Source organism: Lissotriton helveticus, chromosome 1_1 (assembly GCF_964261635.1).
Source record: "Lissotriton helveticus chromosome 1_1, aLisHel1.1, whole genome shotgun sequence".
In the NCBI taxonomy this organism is placed as follows: domain Eukaryota; kingdom Metazoa; phylum Chordata; class Amphibia; order Caudata; family Salamandridae; genus Lissotriton; species Lissotriton helveticus.
Genome location: NC_136057.1, coordinates 914080735 through 914096509, shown reverse-complemented (window position 1 = coordinate 914096509; position 15775 = coordinate 914080735). Strand labels below are relative to the sequence as shown.

The window sequence follows — 15775 nt, the reverse complement described above, 5'->3', positions numbered from 1 at the left end:
TAGTAATCCGGCAGGAGATAAGGGCAGACTAAGTTTTGTGAATGTGTCCGTCTGTCAATCAATCAATCAGGGAAGTTTAAAGCGCACTATTCACCCGTGAGGGTCTCAAGGCAATAGGTCTGTGGCACATGTGCCTCTCTGGCCCGCACGACTTCTTGCATCTCATTGATTCCTTAAAAGTAAATAAGTAGTATACCTGAGTATATAATACTCAGCAGACTTAAAATGCTCTGCCTCGTGGGCATTAAACAATTGTATTCTCTACCATTACCTAACTCCATAAAATCCATTTTATGGGAATGATGAAAAGCAGTCATCCTTGTCAAGACTCCAACATGCGATCTACTTGCAGATTTCTGCAGCAGATGCTCAGCGCACACTGCTATAACACCTGCCCATGGCAGCTTGTCTTGTGCTACATTTTTTGGGACATAATTAGAGCAAACTCCTATCTTAGCAGAATGGTGGAATAGAAAAATGTCCTGAAACACAAATTTTTTAGAAATCCGCAATGCAGACATTGTTGCAACTTTTGAAACGAGCTTTACGCAAGACAACAACCCGAAACACCTTCACCATGATCAAATCACCTGGTGTGGGTGGTGTGTTTGAATGCACTTTGGATGGAAACCTCTGGGCGACGACAAGTCAGTGCATAATTTGGGAAAGAAAGATTGCCGCTCCCGAAGCGCTGCTCAGAAGGCTGCTTTCAGGGATCACAATTCTGCAGGAGTAAGATTCGAATCCTTTTCACCAATCACTAATGTTAAGATGCAATAGTCCATTAGAATCAATGTAGCCATTCAGACTGGCTAAGGATGAGACTGCTTCCAGGTGTGATGCCCACACCTAACAAGTGAGGCTTAGCCCATCTCATTTTCAGCAAAGATAGCAACTAGACATACACTGATGATGGCCAAATGTGAATTGCAGCAATGCCATGCTTAATTTGTGCCAGTGTTTGCGCCTCCGGCACTTAATTATTAACACCGGCACTTACTTATGACAGTCTACCACATGGTGGTGATGCCTGTCCATTTGTTAGGAGAGAACATCGGTTTAAAAATGAAATAAACATGAAAAATATAATTCGAGCACGTTCAGGCCATTCTTACTGCTTTGTGTGGCCTGGAATTGTCCAAACGGCCACATTCATGTGCTGTTTATCACGGATTGTTCATTCTGGCATGTGCAGTGATGGTAGTTCTAGTTGGTAGTACAAGCTTCAGTGGTCTCCTTGGGACCTGGCACTTAATTTTTTTATCAATTAAGCACTGCAGCAATGGGATAACCCCCACCCACCCCTAATGGGGGACAGCTTAGAGATTCAAAGTTCTGGAGTTGCCCATTATCAGATGCAAGTAGCTCACCCAGTCCTGGTGCAGCTAGGCTGCTCATCTCTGCTGCACTGCCACACGCTATCAATTGTTTAGATAGACTGTATCAAGATTGATACATCATTGATTCTTTGATTCCTTCAGCTACCATCTCATGGTTTTGATACCTTCTTAGTTGTTATGATCGGGGCCACTGGAATTATGCGGCAGGCGAGAACCAAATTATGCATCGGGGTTGACTAAATTATGTGGCAACAGAAGGCAAATTCTGTGACATAAAGCGGCACATTTTTTGATAGTATTACTTGATTATCTTGTGATTTTTACACATGGCGACACTGTCTGGGTAAAGATATCACCTCAGTACCAATTTAGCAAATAAGTGCAGAAATAAGTATACGTGTGTGGGTGTGTGTGTGTATATGTATGTGTATGTATATATATATATATATATATATATATATATATATATATATATATATATATATATATATTACCTACTGGCGGTCGCCAGTAGGTATATATAGTTAGGATTTTTTCTCTATGGGTTTTTTGAAAATTCTATGTCTAATAACTTTGGCGTTTGTGGACGGAATCGGCTGAAATTTTCAGGAAAATGGCACATTTTGTTTCTGAGCAGCCCTTGAAAATTTGGGGGGGGTTCGTCCAGTGGGGGCCGAGAAAAAAGGGGGGTCCCAAAACGTGTTTTTAACATTGAGTTTTCCATAGGGCGGTTGGCCTCACTTTTAGCCCGAACGGCTGAATGGATTTGCACGAAACTTGGCAAAATTGTAGGGACTGGTAGCCCGACGTGCCTTTTGTAGGTCTCAATATATGTGCTCCAGTGGATTTTGAGAAATTAACGTTTAAAAAAAGATATATATCTGTAACAGCGGACCGGTTAGCGCTCTGGTTCGCGGACTTTTCGCGCAACGGAGCTTTGTGAAGCGAAGCTGATTGGTTCTCCGGCGTCTGTCAACATTCCAAACAGTCCGTAGCGGCCGCCATCTTGTCTCTCGGTAGGATCGAGAGACAAGAGGAGGTCAAAACAAAGGGGGAAATAACTATAAGGGGGCATAGTAGATCCTCGCTGACCCCCTAGGTTTGATGTGGAGGTTTTAAAAGGGCCCCGCGGGGCAAAAAAAAATAATAATAATAATAATCGAACGGCTGAATGGATTTGCACGAAACTTGGCAAAATTGTAGGGACTGGTAGCCCGATGTGCCTTTGCTAGGTCTCAATATATGTGCTTCAGTGGATTTTGAGAAATTAACGTTCAAAAAAAGATATATATCTGTAACAGCGCACCGCTTCGCGTACTTTTCGCGTTACGGAGCTTTGCGAAGCGAAGCTGATTGGCTCTCCGGTGTCTGTAAACATTCCAAACAGTACGTAGCGGCCGCCATCTTGTCTCTCGGTAGGATCGAGAGACAAGAGGAGGCCAAAGCGAAGGGGCAAATGACCATAAGGGGGCATAGTAGATCCTCGCTGACCCCCTAGGTTTGATGTGGAGGTTTTAAAAGGGCCCCGCGGGGCAAAAAATAAAATAATAATAATAATCGAACGGCTGATGACCATAAGGGGGCATAGTAGATCCTCGCTGACCCCCTAGGTTTGATGTGGAGGTTTTAAAAGGGCCCCGCGGGGCAAAAAAAAATAATAATAATAATAATCGAACGGCTGAATGGATTTGCACGAAACTTGGTAAAATATTAGGGACTGGTAGCCCGATGTGCCTTTGCTATGTCTCAATATATGTGCTTCAGTGCATTTTGAGAAATTAACGTTCAAAAACAAGATATATATCTGTAACAGCGCTCCGCTTCGCGGAGATAAAATTATATGTGTATTACCTAGCTGTTGCTAACACCAGTTAGCGACGGCTAGTAGGAGATAGCGACCATCTTGGGTCCCACTTTGCATGTGAGTGATATTTATCACTAATGACATGCAAAGTGGGCATGCCAAGATGTTAGCGACTGGAAACAGTCGCTAACATCGCTATCTCCTATTATCAACTTTTGGAAATATTCGAGATAAGCGCGAATATCTCCAAAAAGTAACAGCTGCCCTGAGCAGTTCTTAGCCATGTTATCCAATGGGAGGTGGATAACATGGCTAAGAGCATTAGCTCGGTAATGCATGAATATCGCGGAGTTTTCAGCGACATTAATGCATTGCGCTCGTTTTTTATCGTATTTGCGATAAACCTTGATAATAGCAAGGTTTATCTGCGATAATTTCTGACGGTAAAAAAATCTTTGCAATGCATCGTTAGGGATAAATATCGCTTAACTTTGGTAATATGCCCCAACGTCTGTTAACGTTCGATTCGAAGGAAATCAGGAATTGTTGAAAAACATTGTGTGCGCCATCTTGTCTTTTTTCAAATGCCACACTTTTGTCGTGCACGGCAGCCATTTTAGATGCCTTGACCAGATCCACTCTGTGAACGCTGTCGATCCTTAGCATGGCTCCCCACCCTCGCAAGCATCTCCCCCAGGCAGTGGTCACCCCCGCTCTCTGTTTTATGCATGGGTAATAAACCTCCCCCCATCTGCGCTGTTCTTCCCTGAGAATCACACCCTGTGCCCGCCCGACACCTCCCTTTCGCCCTATTCACTACCGCACCCTCTGACACTCCTTTTCCTCTGTGTCCGATTGTCCAGGCCGGTCCTAGGCTATCAGCTAGCCCTGCAGATGTAGTTTATGGCCACAGCTGTAAAGAATCACCCGTCTTCAAAGGAGTTATAGTAGATCAAGGCCCACACTCGATGAGATCCGTCACAGCAGAAGCGTTGCTATTATCTGAAAACCATTCTGTATTGTGATTGGGGAGGGGACCGAGCGTGAAGCGGAAGATTCCAGGGATGACTCTTTGTACATCAAAGTTTTTACAATTATGTGTCACATTAAAAATATATAGCACTCCGACAAAGTAGTAAGATTATAAAACTTTAATAATTTATAAATATATACAAGAAAACAAAAATAGTAATAACATATAAACATTTTTAGAGAAAAACAACGAAGTAGCGGTCGGCTGTGCGAATAGTCCCAACGCAGCACAACGTCCAGATTTCCGGCGTGGGGCGTCGCGGGGGGTGGGTGATCAGTAGCAAACTGTTGTGCGAATAGTTCCAAGGCAGCAGAACGCGCCGAAATCTAGATGACACAAAAGTGATGTCTAGTAAGTTGCCACCCAGCAAATAACGGCGTGGGGCGTCGCGGGGGGTGGGTCATCAGTAGCAAACTGTTGTGCGAATAGTTCCAAGGCAGCAGAACGATGGCACCAAGGTGATGTCCAGTAAGTTGCCGCACTGGTTTTGGTATCCTACAATGCTGCTCCGAATAACGGCGTGGAGCGCCCCGGGGGAGGCGGCGTGAACGGGCCTCTCCAGGTGGAGTCTCGTCTGTTGTAGTGGGGCGCCCCTTTACCGTTTCAGTTGCCATTCCGTCCGCTTTTGGTCCACTGTGTCAAAATCCGCCATTCAGCTGAGTTGCGCCCACTCTTGCGGTGCAGCGATAGGCGGCTGTCACAGGACTCTCAAAATGGCGGCAGGCTGTTTCCTTTTTGGGCCTGGTCCACTGAAATGGCCCTGGGACACCTTGGAAATCGGACGCTTGTCTGCTAGGTCTTGGACCCCATTCTCGAAAGCGTCCCCTCCGCCTTGAGAATTCATCAAAAGTTTTGGGGGCCCCGACTCCTGCAGGCTTCTGGTGGGGAGCGGCTGCCATGATTGCTCGCGGAATGACCACGACGGAGCTACGAGATGGTGGTGCTCTCATGGTGACGCCAGCTTCAGTCTGAAACATCCAGAAACAAGGTGGGGCTTTCATCGTTTGGGGGAAAAAAAAAGTTTTCATCCAATGAAAAGTGTTGTTTTTAGGTCATATGATCAAGCCTTCCATCATTAGGAAACCAAAAGTAAAATGAACCAATGAAAAGTTTTATAAACAAGTCACATGACCTGTTATGCGGCATAGGGTATAAAATGCGGAGAAAATACGTTGGCACGTGAGGCGGCGTCAGTAGCGGACCGATGTGCGAATAGGCCGAAGGCAATACAACGCGCCAAGATCCGGATGGCATCGAGGTGGTGTCATAGTTGAGAGTTCTGAGCAGCGGTTGTAACACTGTCTGAAGCTTATTTGCAGCTGCTGCAGCTTCACTACGCGCCAAGATCCGGATGGCACCGAGGTGGTGTGTAGGAAGTTGCCGCACTGGTGTGGCCATCCTACAATGCTGAAAGTCGGCGTGGGGCGCCCCGTTGGCCTGTGAGTTTGCGTCAGTAGCGGACCGATGTGCGAATAGGCCGAAGGCAGCACAACGCGCCAAGATCCGGATGGCACCGAGGTGGTGTCTAGTAAGTTGTCGCACTTCTGTGGCCATCCTACAATGTTGAAAGTCGGCGTGGGGCGCCCCGTTGGCCTGTGAGATGGTGTCAGTAGCGGACTGATGTGTGAATGGGGCCAAAGGCAGCGCAACAATATTTTCTACTATATTTCCGGTGTAGAAGAGACCACAAGGCGCTGAGATGCCAAGATCCGGATGGCACCGAGGTGGTGTCTTGCAAGTTGTGGTACTGGTGTGGCCATCCTACAATGCTGAAAGTCGGCGTGGGGCGCCCCGTTGGCCTGTGAGATGGCGTCAGTAGCGGACCGATGTGCGAATAGGCCGAAGGCAGCACAACAATATTTTCTGACTGACACCACAAGGCGCTGAGATGCCAAGATCCGGATGGCACCGAGGTGATGTCTAAGTTGCGGACTGATGTGCGAATGGGGCCAAAGGCAGCGTAACAATATTTTTTGTATGGAAGATACCACTAGGCGTTGAGATGCCAAGATTCGGATGGCACTGAGGTGATGTCTAGCAAGTTGGTGTGGTCATCCTACAATGCTGAAACTCGGCGTGGGTCACCCCATTAGCCTGTGAGATGGCGTCAGTAGCGGACCGATGTGCGAATAGGCCGAAGGCAGCACAACGCGCCAAGATCCGGATGTCACCGTGGTGGTTTCATAGTTGAGAGGCACTTCATCTGCAGTGGGGCGCCGAGATCCGGATGGCACCGAGGTGATGTCTAGCAAGTTGCTGTACTGGTGTGGTCATCCTACAATGCTGAAACTCGGCGTGGGTCGCCCCATTAGCCTGTGAGATGGCGTCAGTAGCGGACCGATGTGCGAATAGGCCGAAGGCAGCACAACGCGCCAAGATCCGGATGTCACCGTGGTGGTTTCATAGTTGAGAGGCACTTCATCTGCAGTGGGGCGCCGAGATCCGGATGGCACCGAGGTGATGTCTAGCAAGTTGCTGTACTGGTGTGGTCATCCTACAATGCTGAAACTCGGCGTGGGTCGCCCCATTAGCCTGTGAGATGGCGTCAGTAGCGGACCGATGTGCGAATAGGCCGAAGGCAGCACAACGCGCCAAGATCCGAATGTCACCGTGGTGGTTTCATAGTTGAGAGGCACTTCATCTGCAGTGGGGCGCCGAGATCCGGATGGCACCGAGGTGATGTCTAGCAAGTTGCTGTACTGGTGTGGTTATTCTACAATGCTGAAACTCGGCGTGGGTCGCCCCATTAGCCTGTGAGATGGCGTCAGTAGCGGACCGATGTGCGAATAGGCCGAAGGCAGCACAACGCGCCAAGATCCGGATGTCACCGTGGTGGTTTCATAGTTGAGAGGCACTTCATCTGCAGTGGGGCGCCGAGATCCGGATGGCACCGAGGTGATGTCTAGCAAGTTGCTGTACTGGTGTGGTCATCCTACAATGCTGAAACTCGGCGTGGGTCGCCCCATTAGCCTGTGAGATGGCGTCAGTAGCGGACCGATGTGCGAATAGGCCGAAGGCAGCACAACGCGCCAAGATCCGGATGTCACCGTGGTGGTTTCATAGTTGAGAGGCACTTCATCTGCAGTGGGGCGCCGAGATCCGGATGGCACCGAGGTGATGTCTAGCAAGTTGCTGTACTTGTGTGGTCATCCTACAATGCTGAAACTCGGCGTGGGTCGCCCCATTAGCCTGTGAGACAGCAGTTCTTTGGATTTGGGCCTGGCTCGTCTGCTGTAGTGGGGCGCCCCTTTACCGTTTCAGTTGCCATTCAGCTGAGTTTCGGCTGCTCTTGATGCTACAGCGACAGGCGGCTGCAACAGGACTCTCAAAATGGCGGCCTGTTCTTTGGATTTGGGCCTGGTCCACTAAAATGGCCCTGGGACACCTTAGAACTCGGACGCTCGATTTTTTTTTCCTTTCCTGTACATGCAAAAAAAGGTAAATGCCCGGTACGTTACACGCTTCATCTGCCACGATGAACTCTCTAGAGGAACCGAAAAAAAATATAGTTGTGGTAACTATACCATGCATCGTCATATGGAGAGGTGGCAACAATTAATTATAGTGCTGCATAAAAGAGAGATTTGGAGGAGAACCCCTGACCTGCTAGTACATTCATCAAAGAAGTGGCACTGAGAGCTTCAGAGGCAAGGGAAACGGTCCCAAATATTTAGAAGAAATTTGGAAAGATTAAAATGACATGTTTAGATTGTGGCAAATTTATTTCATGTGGACATCTGAGTGTTACTCTAATAAATACAGCATATGAACATCATCATAGTCGATAGTTGGTAGAGACATTTTGACTATATCCTGGACCTGCCCGTCCTCGCCCAAAATGGCGCCAGAATAAATGGGACTCGTAACTCCTTGTTGTGTACTGGTTGCAGAACCTTGAAATCACGAGATACGTATGCAGTTTTGAAGCACATGGCGGGCGGGGACGAGAATTGATTGAATATTTCGACATCCCTATTGATATTAAGTTCTGATGTGTTATTGATTACTGTACTGTTGAAAGTTCGAATTAACGTCACCCATGGTACTTGCCCGCAAATGTATATCTAGATAATTTTATTGTAACTGGCCCTGTCGTATTTTAATTATAAAATGTACGTCCACCGATTCCGTAACTGTTAGACACCTTAGTTCTTGCAACCTAATGGCCCGCCCGTTACGTTCCTCTACAGTGTAAATGTCTATTTATCATATACGATTACAGTTTGCTCCGTGGCCGGCCCACGTGGTTATAGGCTCGTATTTGTATAATGAAATTTTCACAATAAAGGTTTTTAAAAGAAAACATGGTAGTAGTATATACATTGGTAAAGTTTTTAATAATAGTCACTGTTTTAGAATCATTAAAAGGCAAGTGAAATAAAGCAGACCAATTACATGAAGGGTAAAAGGTATAATACGAAGGAACGCAGTAAAGATAAATGGTCAAGGGCTGTTGTGTTTTCTATTCCTGCAACATAAAGTGATCGATAAGAATCTCATATTCAGGCGTATCGGCGACTAAGACAGCAGGTCGACCCTCTTTTGCTCAACGGCTCCGTCATGGGACGAAGAAACGCTCTTTTTCTCGAAAAAAGAATATATTTTACTTGCAGGACAGTTGTAAAATTTCCGGGAAAGTACATTAGCCTGGAACATTATAACATATATTTAAGAAAAAATAATGTTCGGAAGTAATGAAAAGCGTAATTTTTAGGTCATATGATCAAGCCTTTCATCATTACAATAAGAAAAGTAAAATGAACCAATGAAAAGTTTTATTAACAAGTCACATGACTTGTTATGCTTACGTTACGCGCTGCGCGCCCCGGATGACTTCCGGATGCGCTAACGCGGCGCGTCATATGACGCATTACGCGACAACGCAGGTACAGAATATAGTCAAAATGTCTCCACCAACCAGCGGTCGGAACACAACCCCTTTCAGCAGGCTAAATAGTTCTGTTAAATGACAACAGAAGGGACAGGCAACAAGAACCATCAGTCAAAGAGGGGAGGGCTAGTTCTTCTCTACCGGGTTACATTGGGGCGCTACCGGAACTGATCGAATTGGTAGTCTACAGTGTTTCTGGATGTTTCAGACTGAAGCTGGGGTTAGCATGAGAGCAGCACCATTTCGTAGCTCCGTCGTGGTCATTCCGCAACCAATCATGGCAGCCGTTCTTTATCGTTATTTTGGGCGGGGTGGGTGGCGGAGCAGAGCTGTTTTGCAGCCATCATTGTGTGGAGTTCAGTTCATCTCACTAGTTTTGTATTTGTCATGAGGGGTTGTTCCTAATGTTTCTATTTTAGGGAGGTCAAAAAGAGATCCCATTAGTGGCCTACTGATTTTGCTCGATTCCTTTTCTTTTTTTTTTACACGATTTTTCGTTATCTGCAAAGACTAAACAGAGTATTGCGACTCTGTGTTTGTTTGTAAATAGAGAATGAACCAAAGAGAACTAATTCTAAAACAGTAAATACTTGGATAACAATGAATCAAATGGAGAGAGAAGCAGGCACGACGGATTACAATGGGGGCAAAGACCTGCGTTAACTACCTTTCACTATCTGCAAAGAGAGAGTACTCCTAATAGAAATGAGGGGGGGGGGGCACCATTCAAAGCAGATCAGTGTGCATAAACACGAAAATGTTTTCACTTACCACGTACTTGACATTCGACAGCTTATGATATTTGCTATTAAAAAACCATTGAAATTCACTGAAAAAACCATAGGTTATAGACCATATATAGTTAGGAATTAGCATTTACAAAACCTTGAAAATTCACTGAAAAAACCATAGGTTATAGACCATATATAGTTAGGAATTAGCATTTAAAAAACCTTATTTTACTCACACAAAACCATTGAAATTCCATATATAGTTAGTTGCACTAACTATATATCGCGCACCTGCAATCCACTGCTGATGATGTCACATATTACATCATTCATGACATGGTCAGTGACATCACTGATGACATCACTGATGACATCTCAAATGACATCACTGATGACATCACTGATGACAACATCCAGTGACTGTATGTTTCTGTAAAGTTAAAATGTGTCTTACATATTGAAGAATGAGTGGAAGTATAAGTGTCTGGACAAAGGATTTAGTAGGTGCATGACTGAATGCATGAGTGAGTGATTAAATGTGTCTCACTGAGTGCATGGGTTAGTGACTAAAGTGTCTTAATTTGTGCATCATTATGTCTGTTGTTCTGTAAACTGCTGCATGTTTTGATCAGTAGCTATATGATTAACTATATGGGTTACTGATTGATTGTCCAAGTATTTGTATGGGAGACTGAGTGTGTGTGTGGCTGGCTGGGAGGTGTGTGACTCTGTGCAGATCAATGTGTACTTGTATCAATGATTGTATAACAAGGTAAGTATGTGTTAGTATATGTTTGAAAATGTAAGGTGCTCTATGTTTAACTGTATAGACAAGAAAATGGAAGTGTCATTGATTCTTTACAGGACTGACTAGGTGTGTGAGTAACTCCATGGATGAGTGGCAGACTGTGAGTGTCTGTATAGGTGTATGAGTGCATATGATAGTGTTGTAAAGATGAGTGATTGTATGTATGAATGATAGTATGGGTGAATGAGTGAAGGTGTGTGTAGACGTAGGAATCAGTGAGTGCGTATGTAGTAACTAGTATTGGTGTGTCAATGGTTTCAAAAATTATATTCTGTATTTAACACTGGGTGAAACAGAGGTTATATTAAAATGTGAGGAGATGCATTGTATTGTCACATGAATGATATCATCAGTGATGTGGTCATTGATGTCAAATGAGATGTCATCAGTGATGTCATCAGTGATGTCATTTGAGATGTCATCAGTGATGTCATCAGTGATGTCACTGACCATGTCATGAATGATGTAATATGTGACATCATCAGCAGTGGATTGCAGGTGCGCGATATATAGTTAGTGCAACTAACTATATATGGAATTTCAATGGTTTTGTGTGAGTAAAATAAGGTTTTTTAAATGCTAATTCCTAACTATATATGGTCTATAACCTATGGTTTTTTCAGTGAATTTTCAAGGTTTTGTAAATGCTAATTCCTAACTATATATGGTCTATAACCTATGGTTTTTTTCAGTGAATATATATATATATATATATAGAGAGAGAGAGAGAGAGAGATAGTTAACCTTTCTGAAGCATCTTCTATGTCACCGCGTTTTCTGTAATTTATGATCAGTTTGAGCTAGAAACCATTTTTTTGTTAAAATCTGCACATTCTGCAGCAGATGATGGATTAGGTCTCAAATGCAGCAAATTTACAATTCTTCGAAAAAACACCCGAGCAGCTAAATCTGAGAATGCCAGTGGGACTGATTATGGTACATTGTAGCACAACTGATAATTCTCCGATTCTTTCAGACATCACTTCTAGACTTTAGATGCAGTGTAACACGTCTGATTGGTCGCAGAGTCTTTCCGCCCCCCTTCTCTCAAATGTCGTGATTTTCGAAACACTGTAACATGGCTGGCTCCTCAGTGATTGATACTTCTGAGACGTCAGTGTTTTAAAGATATATTGTGACAAAGCTGATGCTCGCAGTCAGATTCTTTCAGGCATCCTGGGAAGATTTTAGATGCTCTTTGACAAGGATGATTCTTCGCTGATAGTTTCCCACGCCAGTTGTTTACTTCATTTGGGTAGACTGCAACAATGCTGCCCAGGTGGGGAAAGTGTGTAGGCGGTGGGTGCTCTACCGAACAGCAAAATATGAAATGCCTCGCTCCTTCTTTCAAGAGTCGCTCGAGCATTCGGCTAGACTGCAGCCAGGCTAACTCCTGTCTGATCTTCATTCGCTCTGAACTGTTCAGAAAGCGCGGGAACAAAGACAGTTCTTAACAGGTTCTTCCACACTCTCACCGTGGCTTTTTATGTGCACGGTGGCGGGAGGAGGTGTTTACGACACGACATTGGAAAACTCTTTGATGTGAAACAAACTGCGCTTGGGGAGACACTCCACTCCCCCCGCCACCCCCAACAAAAAGAAACCACATCCTGTAATCAGAACAGAATGTTCAATATTTAGGAAACCACCAGCCCTTTCTAGTGCGTGATGAGTCAGAACATAATGTGTGGAATGTGAGCTGTTAGTCACTGCTGCTCCCGTGCAAGTGGGGCCCCGGGCTGCCGGGTGGAACAGAAACCCTCGGGGACATACCTGAGCACGGTGGCCTTCAGTAGTGAAGGAGCGGCCGCAACCCCTCTTAAAAAATCATTCGTTTTATATAAAAAGTCAACTTCAAGTAAAAAACTGCAAATCAGGTGATAAAATCGGCACCTCTTCCTGGTGTCTGGTGCAGCACTTGTCAGTCCTGTTCAGTGTTTGAATAGCCAGTTGTGTCTTTTTCACCTCTGTAAAGCTATTTTAACAGCAACATGTTGTTTCTTCTTCTTTCTCCAGGAACCAGTCGGAGAGCCTTCCCCGAAAAGGCCCCGAGGAAGGCCCAGAGGCAGCAAGAACAAGGGACCCTCCAAAGCAGCACAGAAGGTGAGGCCTTGAGAATAGATCTCCAACCATCAAATCAATACAGAGCAGGGCTCATCATGTAAAGTGCACTAGCCACTCACCAACACACTTCCCTTGCACACCCACAAGCACAGCAGTGGCTTGACCATTCCAGCATTGGTAAGACATGTGAGCAGCAGCTAATTAACCAACCTCTGGGCAACAGGTGACTCATTTCTGTTATTTATCGGGGCAGCCTAATCATGGACACTTTCTGCTATTTTTCCAAGCGATCAATGACCAGGGCTTGGGGGGGAGGGGGGGTCTGTGGGGGTCTGAGCCCCACAGTTTTTTTTGAAGGGCCTCGAAAGGGGGCTGTAGGGGGCTCTATTTTCGGGCCTCAAAGGTAGGGTGAGCAGACGTCCCGGTTTTTTGTTTGGTGTTACTAGTGTGGGTAACATGTCTTGATAGTGAAATACTGCCAATTTCGCTTTTCACTATTGAAAGGCTATATTGCCCATAGGATAACATGGGAATGCTTTGTGACATGTTTACCTGCATATCTTCCCATAACGGAAAGATAGACATATGGAATCTGGTATCCCTGAACTCAGGCGCGCAACACCTATTGGACTCAAAGGGCTTCAGCCCCCCGTCGTGTGTGGCAGCCCGGGATGAGATGATTCCCGGGCACACACACAGCCGCACCCGAGCACTTCACAGGTCTTTAAAAGACCATTTGCATATTAATGAAGAATTGTTGTTGTCGCACCCCTTCTAAGAGCCCCTGCAGCTCCACTCTGACTATTGATTAAAGATTCAGCCCCCCCCCCGAAATGGTTTCTTAGCCCCCCCGAAATTTGGCTTTAGTTGCACCTCTGCCTGATCTCGGAATTTAATAACACATCCTTTGGTGAAGATGGTTTTTAAATTCTAAGTTTGGAAATAGCAAATGTTTTTTTAAAGTGTTTGGTATTGTATGGCTTAAACTTAATAAATATACTTTTTTGCTCATTTTATTATCCTTTGCTGGATGCGACTTAATGATTTTCTTAAGCACACAATTCTAGTTATCTTTGTTTAGACCACGCCCCTTTAAGAAATTTGCCACGCCCCTTTTAGAGCACCCCCAGTTGTTTGTTCCCACTTAAAGCCCTGTCAAAGACACACACTTTTTTTATACTCCAATGTAGGGCACTTATTTTCCTTTATTTATACGACAATTTTCTTCTCATCCAGAATCATTATAAACTACACTCTGATAATTCAACATAAGTCTGTAAAAAACATGTTGGATTGTGGACAGTGCTTCAGATGAAGTTTTAACCACTACTGAAGAAAAAGGCGTATCGAGGAAACGTGTGGCAAATAATTGAGATAAATAGAAGGTTTCACCCCCGTGTAGCTTGCGGGCTTGTTGGCTAGTGTGCTGCAGCGTTCACCTCCAGAAAGAATCAGGAGTATGGTAAGGCTCACATTAATATTCACACGTGCTACCAGTGAAACACTGGATGCATCCCTATGGGCACACAATTACTCCTCACGACGAATGAGGATTCTACCTTCAATCTTTGGTTTTTCAATAATCCATATTTTATTTCACACAATGTTTTTTTACGGTTTCATCAATTTTCAATAGTTCCATGATTTATGAATTCATATGTGCGACATCATTAATCTCAAATCCAATGCATTTTGGGCATATCTACCAGCCCTTCATCAGGGAACAACAATGCCGCATTCTATCAGATCACTTGACACGATCTTAAAGCTTATTTCTGGTACGCCCAAGACAACGGTTTGTCCGTGTTCGTAACGACGGATGACGAGCGTCGTTACGAACACGGACAAACCGTTGCCTTGGGCGTACCAGACATAAGCTTTAAGATCGTGTCAAGTGATCTGATAGAATGCGGCATTGTTGTTGCCTGATGAAGGGCTGGTAGATATGCCCGCATTGGATTTGAGATTAATGATGTCGCACATATGAATTCATAAATCATGGTACTATTGAAAATTGATAAAACCTTAAAAAAACATTGTGTGAAATAAAATATGGATTATTGAAAAACCAAAGATTGAACGTAGAATCCTCATTCGTCGTGAGGAGTAATTGTGTGCCCATAGGGATGCATCCAGTGTTTCACTGGTAGCACGTGTGAATATTCATTTTTATCGTCCGGGGACGTTGGACGACACCTATGGAGCACCAAGAAAGGATTAAAATCATTTGAATAGTAGGAGAACTGAGCTGTGCACTTGCCTCGACCATTTAGTTAAGGCTCACATTAAAACACAAATGCATTCCAAGAAAAAGCATGTACTATTTTGAGATCTTTCAGTCACGGTTGAAAGTCTCACTGGCTCTTCCAAATATCATTGATTTTCTAGAAAATAACATAATTTGGCAAACTTAAAATCATGCCTGTTTTTTTTTTAAGCACTTCATACCACACCTCTGTTGTTAAGCACTACGACTACAATATATTACCAAGGAGGGGCTACTTAGAAAGGTGGAATTATTTTTATATTGCACCATTACTGACTGCCCAGTGATGCTACGCACCGAAACTAGTCTTTCAGCCTTTGTAGAGTACTTTGGTGCACATAATTATTCAATCATTTCTCTCGCTGCATATTTAAGAGAGGTGGGGGTCGTTTATTTTACGTCTTGCAGTTGGAAATGGCCTCAGGGCTCCCTTAAATTAGCATGTGCTGGTAATGTTTCTCCACTAAAGAGTTGTGCTGAGCAAACTATCTTTGGCAAGGAATAAAAACTCCTTCATTTTCGATGTGGTTTAAAACGGAATCAGCTGTAGCTTAAACATCCTTCCCTTTCCCTCCAAACTGTAAACTTAATGAGAACCCACGCGCCTCACTTGTGGTCATTTACTGCTCGGAGTGTAATCCATTTCAGCGAAATGCTGCATCCGACGTGGTAATTGAGGGAGGAAATTAACCATTTTGTGTAACGGGAATAGGCCTCTGTTTCTCAACATCACACATGCACCAGCAAAGAGTCCTGCCCGTGCACTGACGCTGGTGGGAAATGTCCTTTGGTGCTTTTGAAAAATACATCCCAAAACTGCAATCATGTCGACCTCAAG

At 44.5% G+C, this 15775-nt stretch overlaps 1 protein-coding gene across 1 annotated transcript in view; it reads left to right on the top strand.

The window, feature by feature from the left end:
- Nucleotides 1–15775, top strand: part of HMGA2 (high mobility group AT-hook 2) — a 294508-nt gene that overhangs the window by 22079 nt on the left and 256654 nt on the right. Inside the window, exon 2 of the mRNA XM_078676284.1 lies at nt 12624–12710. Within this exon, the coding sequence (XP_078532410.1) occupies nt 12624–12710 (87 nt within the window). The remainder of the gene's footprint in view (nt 1–12623; nt 12711–15775) is intronic.